General features: G+C 43.2%; 1 protein-coding gene across 1 annotated transcript; it reads left to right on the top strand.

The window, feature by feature from the left end:
• The first annotated feature begins 5,114 nt into the window (after positions 1-5,114).
• LOC132887048 (uncharacterized) lies at positions 5,115-7,155 on the top strand. The gene is made up of 2 exons (XM_060922375.1): positions 5,115-5,322; positions 5,598-7,155. The coding sequence occupies exons 1-2, from the start codon at positions 5,130-5,132 to the stop codon at positions 7,082-7,084; spliced, it is 1,680 nt and encodes a 559-aa protein (XP_060778358.1). The 5' UTR covers positions 5,115-5,129; the 3' UTR covers positions 7,085-7,155.
• Positions 7,156-12,746: the final 5,591 nt, after the last annotated feature.

Genomic DNA, 12,746 nt, shown 5'->3' with positions numbered 1-12,746 from the left:
CACCCTGTGCACCATCAAGCTAAAATAAACCTCTTTAGTTTGTGCTTACTTCATGTTATTTGAGCACAGAATTATTCAGAAGAGGTATTAGGACTCTTAGCTTTTACTTCAACAGAAAACTTGATTTACAATTGAACAGCATCAAGAAGACTCTTGGAACAACCAACAGTGAAAGAATTAAAATTTTCTGTTGATTTACAAGCTGAACACATGCATTTTTTCATCGTATGTTAGCCCAGGGGAACTCAGCACGCCATGCTGCTGCGAAACGTAGCTCCTTCCAGTAGCTCCTTGCTGCGGCTGACAGCAATTTCACTTTGGCATTTTTTGACTCCTCTATTACTGACACTGTCCAATGTGCTAGGGGACGGCAGGGGCTCCGAGTGTGCCTCCCTCATGGCTGTTTCAGTCCTTAAATATTCTTCAGTGCTTGCAGAATCCCACACAAAAAACTTTGTCAGATTAGACTGTGCCTTCGTTTGGTTCACGCAGAGATAATTACATCACCACACCAGACTGATAAAGACACACTGCGATTGGTCAAAAGCTTGGAGCTTATTTGGGAATTATGTGTTGTCGATTTTTATTGGTCACAAGCATGTGCTCATTGTTTACACTCTGGCTTCCTACCGTCTCTTCACTGGGGTTGGATTTCGGCAAATGGAGGGATTTGTAGAGAGATTTCTAGAAAAGATGAAATACGATAATGATGATGAATACATTCATCACAGTGATGACTGCTAGTAATATTCTCTTCATCACTGATGGACTATGTTCGTCAGTGAGGAACATGATGAGTGCCAGGGGGAACCCTGGTTACGCTACATTTAAATCCACTTTGTCAAGGTTGAGGGAAAATTGCTCCAGCAGGTCCAACAGTCTTTCAAATCATCATTAAATCTAACTTGCTCACAGTGGGCAAAAGTGCCAACAAGGTAGATTTCAAGGCAGGAAAACATTGTCAGCACTGCTGTCCCAGTGAATTTAGGAGGCAAAAATATTTACAAGACATATGAACATGCAAAATGTAAAATAGTAATTGTGAAACATGATACATTTGAACACTGCTACATGTTCCAAGTGAAAATGCTCACAATTTGAGGCTGATCAAACCAAGCAATGTCGTCTACTTCTTTTGGATTGGCACCTCATGCAAATCAATCTACCACTACTGTGTCTTTGTTTGAGATCTCAACTATTCCTTTGCAATTCATCATTACATATGTCTGAAGTTTATTCCAACCAAGTTTCAAGGAAATCCAATGAACTCTAAAGGAGGTCAAAAAAGACTAAAAAATATGTGAATAATGGCCCTTTTCCACTACCCTTTTTCAGCTCACTTCAGCTCGCTTCAGCTCACTTCAGCCCGACACGGCTCGCGTTTCGACTACCAAAAACCAGCACGACTCAGCTCGTTTCAGCCCTGCTTAGCCCCTAAAACTCGCACCGTTTTGGAGTGGGGCTGAAGCGAGCCAAACCGTGCCGACTGAGTCTGGGGGCGTGAGCAGACACTCCCCTGTGCACTGATTGGTGAGGAGGAATGTCCTCACATGCCCACACACGCCCCGCGAGTGCGCTGGGATCTGTAAACACTACAAACCCGGAAGAATAATAATTATGAATTACGAGAATTTCTGAAGCCTTATGCGCCTCGCCTCATCTATACGCTCTTGCCAGTATCTGTTGGCGTTGTCGGTGACAACAAGCCACAGCACCGAGACCAGCAACACTAACGACTCCATGTCCTCCATGTTTATTGTTTACTATTCGGGTCGTGAGACTACCGCTTAAAAGCTCACTGAATCAGTGACATACAGAGCATCGTGGACGAGTTCGCGGAGCGCAAGGCTCGCCGTATGCCCTTCAAATAATGCGCGCAGTAGGCTATTGATGTTTTATTATGAGCCATGTACAGTATGTCGCCTAATGTTTTTTTGTTTCTGAGTTACATGTTCGTTTGAAGGACTTAATGTACAAACTAACATAGTTGCACCCCGGAGTGTTGAAATTGGTAAACACAGTGCATTCAGTGAGGTTTGCACCGCCCTCCTTTTATTTCTGACTCTTCCTGTCAGCGTTGCAACCTCTGAGCGCTCATTCGTATGCCCTTCAAATAATGTGCGCAGTATAGGCTATTGATGTTTTATTATGAGCCATGTACAGTATCCTAATGTTTTTTGTTTCTGAGTTACATGTTCGTTTGAAGGACTTGATGTACTAAATAACATAGTTGCACCCGGTAGTGTTGAAATTGGTAAACACCGCAGTTGCGGACATTTTGTAGCCTAAAATGATGTTATGATAAGCTTTAATAAAGGGCCCGGTCATTTGCCCCGCCCCCGGCCCGGCTCTGACTTGTTCCGCCACTGTCACTGATGTCACTGTTTGCGCTGCTTAACGGCATCACATGACGTCCACCCACTTTCGCTAACTCCACCCAATGTGTCCACCCACTTCCAGCCAGCACGGTTCAGCGCGGTTGTAGTCGAAATGCAACTCCAACAGCCCCGCTCAGCTCGACTCAGCTCGACTCGGCACGGCACGGCTCAGCCGCGTTTGTAGTGGAAAAGCGGCAAAATACACAAATTCCAAAATGGATGACTTCCTGTTGGGCAGAGTCACTCCATCCAATGTTAACAAGATCAACTGTGAGTTACTTACGTATACCCCCGCTCCCACTTATATCAGAATGCAAGCAATTGAAGGAATAGGACACTTATTATGAATGTTGACTTCAACAAATAATTAACCCTGAAACAAATAAGTAAAGGGCAGTGTTTAACCCAAGTATTTCAAATAGCATCCTGGTAAACTGTAATTTTGAAAAAGCATTTTGCTTCTTGAAATACTGTCAAAATCCACGCTATACATTTTATAAATACATTAAGTTGGTAAACAGGAAGTTGACATGCGACAGATGTGAAAATGGCATACATGGTATAGAACCCCAAGCTGAAGCTCAGTACCAAATATCAAGCAGTTGTGATTTGTAGTTGCTGATTAAAGTGTTATGAAAATTTTGTAAATCCACGCTACATGCTTTGTAAATACACTCAATCGGTAAAAAGGAAGTTGATGTGGGACAGAGCTGAAAACAGTATAGAACCCCAAGTTGAAATTTGGTACCAAGTGGTTATGATTTGTGGCTGCTGAGAAAAAGAGTGTTTCGGACAGAGGTCAATAAACCAGTACCCCTTTTTGGAGTGGGGGTACATAAATTTCCAGAATGATGAGACATGCTCATACCAAATTTAATAGATCTCAAAGGAACCGTGTCCTGACAATGAAGACCCTTCTGAGTTCGCATCTGATTTCATGTTGCGTCTCAAGCAAATGGATTGTCTGCCATTATGTCCTCATTTGAGATATGGCCCATTAAAAAAAAACAAAGGCTCATTTTTGTAAAAAATGCAGTGTTTCCCCTACCATTATATTGGGCCCCCCCACACACACACACATCCGAAGGTGCAAAAAACACAGGACTGCAGTTCTATTGTAAAAATTGTTCTAATTATTGTTCCAAAATAAACATGAAGCCTTAAAATTCATCTCATCTCATTATCTCTAGCCGCTTTATCCTTCTACAGGGTCGCAGGCAAGCTGGAGCCTATCCCAGCTGACTACGGGCGAAAGGCGGGGTACACCCTGGACAAGTCGCCAGGTCATCACAGGGCTGACACATAGACACAGACAACCATTCACACTCACGGTCAATTTAGAGTCACCAGTTAACCTAACCTGCATGTCTTTGGACTGTGGGGGAAACCGGAGCACCCGGAGGAAACCCACGCGGACACGGGGAGAACATGCAAACTCCGCACAGAAAGACCCTCGCCAGCCACCTGTGTGAAGTTGGCACCCCATATGTTGAAAATTTGAATAAAAACCTTTTCATTCGTTTGTGCATCGTTTGTGCACGATTGTGCAGGCAAAATGAGCATTTGTGCACAAACCGTCTTTAAGATATTTCACTTTTAAGAGGTTGTGTCCTTAGGTCACTCAGCACCCCATTAACATCCAAATGACTCGAAAATGGTCTGAATCGTTTGTGCATCGTTTGTGCACGATTGTGCAGGCAAAATGAGCATTTGTGCACAAACCGTCTTTAAGATATTTCACTTTTAAGAGGTTGTGTCCTTAGGTCACTCAGCACCCCATTAACATCCAAATGACTCGAAAATGGTCTGAATCGTTTGTGCATCGTTTGTGCACATTTGTGCAGGCAAAATTAACGTTTGTGCACAAACCGTTTTGATGTTATTTAACTTTTAATTTTTTGAAAGTAGGTCACGCAGCACCCCATTAACATCCAAATGACTCGAAAATGGTCTGAATCGTTTGTGCATCGTTTGTGCACGTTTGTGCAGGCAAAATGAGCCTTTGTGCACAAACCGTCTTTAAGATATTTCACTTTTAAGAGGTTGTGTCCTTAGGTCACTCAGCACCCCATTAACATCCAAATGACTCGAAAATGGTCTGAATCGTTTGTGCATCGTTTGTGCACGTTTGTGCAGGCAAAACTAATGTTTGTGCACAAACCGTTTTGATGTTATTTAACTTTTAATTTTTTGAAAGTAGGTCACGCAGCACCCCATTAACATCCAAATGACTCGAAAATGGTCTGAATCATTTGTGCACGTTTGTGCAGGCAAAATGAGCGTTTGTGCACAAACCGTCTTTAAGATATTTCACTTTTAACACCAGAAGTCCCAGCATTTTTCTGTCTACCTAGAAGACCCACATAGGGGCCATTTGGCCCGACCGCTTTTCCCTAATACACTAATCACTCATTTTGTTATGATAATGAGGCTGTTAGAATGAGGAATGAGAATGAGGAATAAAAACACATTCTATTCTAAAATGTGAACATGTGAATGTCCCATGTAGAAGTCCCAGCATTTTTCTGTCTACCTAGAAGACCCACATAGGGGCCATTTGGCCCGACGGCTTTTCCCTAATACACTAATCACTCATTTTGTTATGGTAATGAGGCTGTTAGAATGAGGAATGAGAATGAGGAATAAAAACACATTCTATTCTAAAATGTGAACGTGAATGTCCCATGTGACCATAACGACTCATGTGACTGCAACCAGACAATTGTTTGATGGATAAATACCTCAGTGCACATGCACTATCGCTTCAGTTCCCTCAAGAATTTTGTGGTGAAAGAAGCTCCTCTCCAAGGAACGAAGATGCAGAGATTCAACATTCAACAGGCATTGGAAATGATCCTGGATGGAGCAAACCCTTGCGACTCGGATGGAGAAGACATCAACCTTCAGGTGGATTCAGACTCCGAGCTGTCTCAGTCGTCTTCAGGTAAGATTTCATTTCATATTATTTCCTATTTTACATTTCATTTCAGTGAGGAAGTTGGAAAATATAGCACCATGTGAATAGAGCCTCCATTTTGTTTCTGAGTGCGGACTGCCGTCAGTTTTGTTTGATTCTACTTCTCCTGAGGTGTCTGCACCTTAGCCAACCTATTTGAGATGTTCTGGGATTATTATTATTAGCTTCTATGCTTGCATTTGTGATATCATTTGACTTTCCCATTGCTCATAATTACATTTTTTTTCACACTACATATGAAGAGACTGCTCCCCAACCAAAAAAGAGAGCTCGGCTGGGGACTGATGTGACAGAGACTGCGAAAGACGGCACAGTATGGCATGAAGAACAGGTGGGAACAGGTCCACATTTCACCCCGCCATTGCCATACAACGCAGATGGAGAGCCAACAGCTAAGGCCAGGAGATCAATCACAAGTCGTCTTCAGAGCTTCCTGTGTTTCATCACTCTGGACATGCTTGGTATCATTCAAGAATGTACAGTTCAACATGCAAAGCAAACGGAGCATGTGGATTGGTTCATGGGCCTCCCTGAACTAATGGCATTTATTTCCATCACCATTATGCGGGGAATCATCAGGGTGCCATCACTGCGTGACTGCTGGTCGAAAAACCTGGGAAGCCCACAGATCATCGAAACCATGTCCCGAGGGCGTTTCCAAAACATCATGCATCACCTGCGCTTTGATGACAGAGACACCCGCAGCGAGCGAGCACAGACCGATAAGTTTGCTGCAATTTCGAACATATGGGGATTGTTTGTCACCAACTGCATCACATCCTACATCCCTGGTCGACACATCACCATCGACGAACAACTTTTCCCGTCCAAGACTCGCTGCTGTTTCCTACAGTACATTGCATCTAAACCAGACAAGTTTGGGATCAAGTTTTGGGTGGCATGTGACTTGAAAACCAAATACGTCTGCAACATCCTCCCATGTCTTGGCAAGGACCCCACTCGGCCTCATGGGGAGAGAGTGTCTGAGAGTGTAGTCATGAGGCTGATGGAACCATTCCTGGACAAGGGCAGAAATGTTACCACGGGCAATTTCTTTACATCACTGTCACTTGCAAAACGACTACTTAGCCGGAATACAACCATCCTCGGCACAGTCAACAAGATTCGCCAAGAAATTCCACTGTCAACTAGACAGATGCACCGCAATGAATTTACCACCCAAGTATTTTCAACCACTGGTGCCACACTGACGGTGTATGCGCCCAAGCGGAAGAAGACTGTATATGTTCTCAGCAGCATGCACAGCATGATTCAGACACAGGATACCACCAAAAAGAAGCCTAACACCATCACACTCTACAACACAACAAAGTGCGGCGTCGATGTCATGGACCAGATGGTGCGGGAGTACACTGTCTGCGCAGGAACACGGCGCTGGCCAGTAGCAGTGTTCTATAACATGATAGATATGGCAGCACTGAATGCACACGTGCTCTATCAATTATGCACCGGGAGGCAGGAGAGACGGGTGGATTTCCTGCTGGAGCTTGCAAGAGAGTTGGCTCACTCCCACGTGGGTATGAAAAAGGCCCAAAAGGAACAATTATTTCGGCAACAACCCTCCACACCACAACTAGGAAAAAGAGCCAAGTGTCAGGCTAAAATTAAATGTAAGGACAATCATGCAACTGTACGCTGTGTTGACTGCTACCGATATACATGTGGGAAATGCCGAAAGGAGCAATGGCAGTGCCAGGATTGTGAGTGACTGCTCTAATGTATTTCACTCATAATGCATGGTTTTTCATTCTTTGTAAATATGCTTGGGTTTCTTTTTTTTTTTTTTTTTACTATTTTTAGCACACAAAAATAATTACTTCTGCAACAACCCTCCACACCAAAACTGGGAAAAAAGTTGCTTTTTCATTCTTTGTAAATATGCTTGGGTTTCTTTTTTTTTTTACTATTTTTAGCACACAAAAATAACAATTACTTCTGCAACAACCCTCCACACCAAAACTGGGAAAAAGTTGCTTTTTCATTCTTTGTAAATATGTTTTGTTTTGGTTTTTTTTAAGAATAAATGTCAGTGTGTTGATCCCTTCCTTCCTGTTGATCCTTTCCACTGCATACAGCTCAGTCCAGTGTCTTTATGGCTATGTTCACTGAGGTATTTATCCATCTCAGAACTAAAGCTTGCTCTCAAAAGAACCTCCTAAGCTGTAAGGTGTGTCCCCTCCCCCACACAAGTTCAAGTGGCTCCGGCCGTGTGCCACTAACAGCCACATTTCCATAACAAAATGAGTGTCCACAATATTTCCATAACAAAATGAGTGTCCACAGGGTGGACTTGGGGCCAATTGGCCCTCTTGTGGGTTTTCTAGGTAAAAAGGCCAAATGGCCCCTCTCTGGGACTTCTATGACAAAATTGAGAACATCTGACAAAAAAATCAAACTACTAATTTAAGGTCAGACAATGTAAGTGACCCTGTAGTTAACAATATAACTGTATCAGATCATCAATTAGAATGTTTTACTCTCCTAAAAGAAACTGAATTACTTTCATTAATCTTGGCATCAAAAGCCTCAACTTGTGTACTAGATCCTTTACCTACCGTACATGTCTATTCAAATAGATAATACCTGAAGTAATTGAACCGCTTCTAAAAATAATAAATTCTTCTCTTACGATTGACTATGTACCCAAATCCTTTAAACTAGTAGTTATCAAACCCGATTAAAAAAAAAACTGACCTTGATCCCTGCCAGCTGTCCAATTATCGGCCAATATCAAACCTCCCCTTTATCTCCAAGATCCTTGAAAAAGCTGTGTTACAGCAGTTATGCTTATATTTACATAGGAATAACATCCATGAAATGTATCAGTCAGGATTTAGATCTCATCATAGCACAGAGACAGCTCTGGTTAAGAGGTTGGTGACTTTAGGTCACTCAGCACCCCATTAACATCCAAATGACTCGAAAATGGTCTGAATCGTTTGTGCATCGTTTGTGCAGGCAAAATGAGCGTTTGTGCACAAACCGTCTTTAAGATATTTCACTTTTAAGAGGTTGGTGACTTTAGGTCACATAATGTCCAAGACCTTTTTTTCTTGTCCCTGGCTGAAAAGCAACAATGCCCCTGAGTGTGAACTGATCCTGTTGCAGCATGATGTTTACTGGGAATTGATTTAGCATAATGTGCTGCGTTGTTCCCAACTCCACAAAAAGGATTTCTCCACTGGCATAGGTGTGTGTGACCACACCATCACACCTTTGCACATCAGATGAGGAGTCGGCTTCATCATTATCGACTGGCTGATGGCACTCTACGGGGTGGAGATGGAGGCCATCTTCAATTGCTGCCTGGAGATCCCTTCTGCCCAAAGTTTTGAAATTCACAGGAACAAGTGGTAAGCTCCTTGAATCATTGCGCGGGCAGGTAGGAGAAGAGCAGCTAGTGGTGAAGGTCAGCGTGTCAACATCTTTCATTGTGTCTGTTACGATTCGAGACACATTACATGCTGCATTAATTTGGTGTGCCCCAGACTTCAGTGAATCATGAGAGAACATCTTCAACAAGATCCAGTACAGGGTGATTGGTCCCCTGTACATATCTGCTGAATCTTGGACTGTCACAGTAGGCACAGCAGAGGCACTGTAAAAAGGAGTCAAAAGCACAAGTGTTGACCACAGACAGCTGTGCCTTTCCAGTGTTAACTGCATGACTGGCAAAGTGGTTGCCATTTCTCAAAAGCCCAATTTGTGTTTTCTTTTGTTTCGTGGTGAGATCCATATGTTGCCATTCAGGACATGGTGTTAAGTATGATGTTCTTTTTTTTGTTGAGGCAACCAGACCTCTCCAGTTCTCCACTGGTTCCTCCTGCTCTTCCGTCTCCTCAGAGTCCTCATCTGACAGCTCTATCTTCATGTTGGCCGAAGACAACTTCATCTGACCTTCAATGTGATCCAGATGGCGTCGCACAAAGCGGTCCACACGAAGAGGCTTGTTGTCATGCTTGAAGAGGCCTTTCTTCAAGTTTTTAAATTCAGCCTCAACATTTGCTGAACTGGCTGTTATGTGGACACTTTTAAAGTGTGGAACCATGACTGCAGTCCAAAGTGGCAGATAAGCTGCCATTCGGATCAGGTGAGGAACAAGGTCAGGGAGAAAGTGCAAGTTGTCCCGGTCACCATCACTCGATGCCAAACACCGGCTTTCCTCACATATTTCCGATGCCCACCTCTGAGCATCAGTTTGGCACTCCTTCATTTGACTCATCTTCTCATCCTCTCCACTTGCCATTGGATCCTTGGTCTCCTTCTCCTCAGCCGATGAACCTTTGGCAATGAGATCTTTGATGGCCAGCTTACAGGTTTCTGAACTGACAGGCATACCTTGCTCATCCATTCCCTCAGATTCACTGAGTGCAACAACAGCAATTTGACTAATCAGCTGTCTAGCCTCATCAAGAGATGTGATCTGGACGAGCTGGCCCATAGCCCTCAAGTAGAACTCCCTCACACGGTTACTCTTTTTGCGGAGGCACTCTCATCGGCTGATCAATTTCACACAGTGGGCAACATCCACTCTAATGTAACATGGGGGAAGTGTGTTGGACTCTTTTCCCTGCAGCACTCCAAAGCACTGATTGATGTAGGACTTCAGATCAGGGAAGGTCGTGAATGCCTTGACAAGTCCTCCCTGCACAAACGTGCCCAAACGATGCACAAATGATTCAGACCATTTTCGAGTCATTTGGATGTTAATGGGGTGCTGCGTGACCTACTTTCAAAAAATTAAAAGTTAAATAACATCAAAACGGTTTGTGCACAAACGTTAATTTTGCCTGCACAAATGTGCACAAACGATGCACAAACGATTCAGACCATTTTCGAGTCATTTGGATGTTAATGGGGTGCTGAGTGACCTAAGGTCACAACCTCTTAAAAGTGAAATATCTTAAAGACGGTTTGTGCACAAATGCTCATTTTGCCTGCACAAACGTGCACAAACGATGCACAAATGATTCAGACCATTTTCGAGTCATTTGGATGTTAATGGGGTGCTGAGTGACCTAAGATGCCACAAAGTCAGGAAAATCTGTTCGTAAAATTACATTATAATGACCAAATACAATGAAAAGTATTTTTCCAGTCTCACCTGTGAAAGGTAATCCCATGTGATCTCGTTTGGACGGCAAACCTGTTGGTACAGTTAAACGCAGCTAATCTTTATTCTCCGCTTTGACCTATCCAATATGGCGGCGAGGATGACGTATGATTCTACGCGGAAGGCGGCGTCTTTAATGGTCCGGAATAAATTGAATGCTACACGTTGATGGAATTAATTTGTTGTTTCTCACCTGTGAAAGGTAATCCCATATGATCTCGTTTGGACGGTAAACCTGTTGGTACAGTTAAATGCAGCACATGCAGGGGCGGTTTTAGGAAATCTGAGACTCTGGGCAAAGGACAATTTGGAGGCCCCCCTCAACCCCAACCCATGCATCTGTAATAATAATAATGAGATGATGAATCATACGTACTGACGAACAATATTTATTGTGAACACATGGAAATGATTGAAAAACCCCAATAACGATCACTGAATATAAGCTGTGTGTGTGTCTGCCTGTCTGTCTATGTGCGCTGCTGTCGATGTGCCCATCTATCAGTCTCATGGGTGGTGGAAGAACTTGTGTGGAAGAAGGTTGTTAATTTCGGTAGCTTTTCAACAAACTGTTCGCTATCCTTTTTCCTCTTCCTTTTCTCACTGCCACTTAGAAATCGTTTCATTCTGATTTTACTTTAACAAAACATTGTACGAGGGCTCTGCAGCTAGAGCTAGATGGTGCTGGTGCATGTCTTCAGCCTGCTCGCGTTGTTGCCTAGGTTACTTCAGACACTACGGCTCTGAGAAAGAGCGAAGCCAGATAGCTGTGACATCACGTCACATACTGGTGGTTTTGCTTGTGAATCTAGCTGTAGGATTACACGTGAATCATGCTTTATTGCTTTTATTATTTTCATAGCAAATGTGGTTCATGTTGAGTGGAAAATATGTATAATCACAATGAATTATTACATAGTAAATTATGATGTATAGCATGCAGGAAAACAGGAATACCGTAACGCGACGACGAGGCCCCTGATTGGACGAGGCTCAGGGCAATTGCCCGACTTTGCCCAATGGAAAGACCGCCTATGAGCACATGAATCTTTATTCTCCGCTTTGACCTGTCCAATATGGCGGCGAGGATGACGTATGATTCTACGCGGAAGGCGGCGTCTTTAATGGTCCGGAATAAATTGAATGATACATGTTGATGGATTAATTTGCTCTTTTACGCCCTTTTTGAGGAATGTATTGTAGGACTTAAACCCACATCTGAAGAGGTGAGTTCCCCCCTTTTTTTACCTATTTTTGCTGGCGGGATTGACTCTGCCCTAAGGGCAGAGTCTCTCTCTCTCTCTCTCTCTCTCTCTCTCTCACTTTGCACCATTACACAATAAATATTCACAGTGAAAATATTTTGTAAGCGCGTTTCATGAACCAAGTTATAGGATTTGTTGACAACTCGCATCGAGTTCGTTACACTTCTACCCGGCGTGAAGCACTGACAGTCATGTGGTTGTGACGTCATCGTAAACAAATCCGTTCTACTCATCCAGACGACTTCGCAACGGCAACGTTGCCAGATCTTTCCACTCTGGAACCCGTTCTCAAAAAGATTGCGTTTTGGGCACCCAAAACGCCGGTGCCGTGTGGATGCCAGGCCTAAACGATAAGCAATTGTATCAGAGTCACCTGAATCCGTTGCCGTGTGGACAGGGCCTTAGAGTGACAGGTGTTTTGCAGATGTTGTTGATAACCTTGTTACACCAGCTGGCACTGAATGTGTTGACTTGGAACAAATTTGACTAATTTGTCTTTTTTTTTTACCAAGTACAGCATCATTGTTGCTTGAAAATTAGCCTAAATACTAAACCTGTGACCGTTTTCTCAATTCTATATTTTTTCTTCTCACAATTTATGTCGCTAACACAGTGGCGGTGGGCTGAAAGCTTTTTAAAGCACTTCAAAACTGTCAGGAGTATGACAGTAAAATTACTTATTGCCCTACTGTGCATGCGCTTTGCATTTTGGGGACTTGGCTATGTAGTTTACCTGAAGGACATGCAGTCTGTACCAGGATATGTTGTTGGATGTGCTTTTTCTCAGTACACAATGAGGAAGTGACACGTGTCAGGAGTGTTACACTTTCCAAGTTCCTATATGTTTTTTAGCTTCGCCCATCAAGGTCTATCCTCTTTGTGAAAGATATTTGCCTGCCTCACAGCAAAACTAGTGCTTCATGAGTTAAATGGACATCGTTTCGGAAACTGTGAACTTTGTAGCACACAGGAAACACAAAATGTAATTTGAG

Source organism: Neoarius graeffei, chromosome 1, assembly GCF_027579695.1.
Source record: "Neoarius graeffei isolate fNeoGra1 chromosome 1, fNeoGra1.pri, whole genome shotgun sequence".
NCBI lineage: Eukaryota > Metazoa > Chordata > Actinopteri > Siluriformes > Ariidae > Neoarius > Neoarius graeffei.
This window is presented reverse-complemented; position numbering and strand designations above follow the sequence as displayed.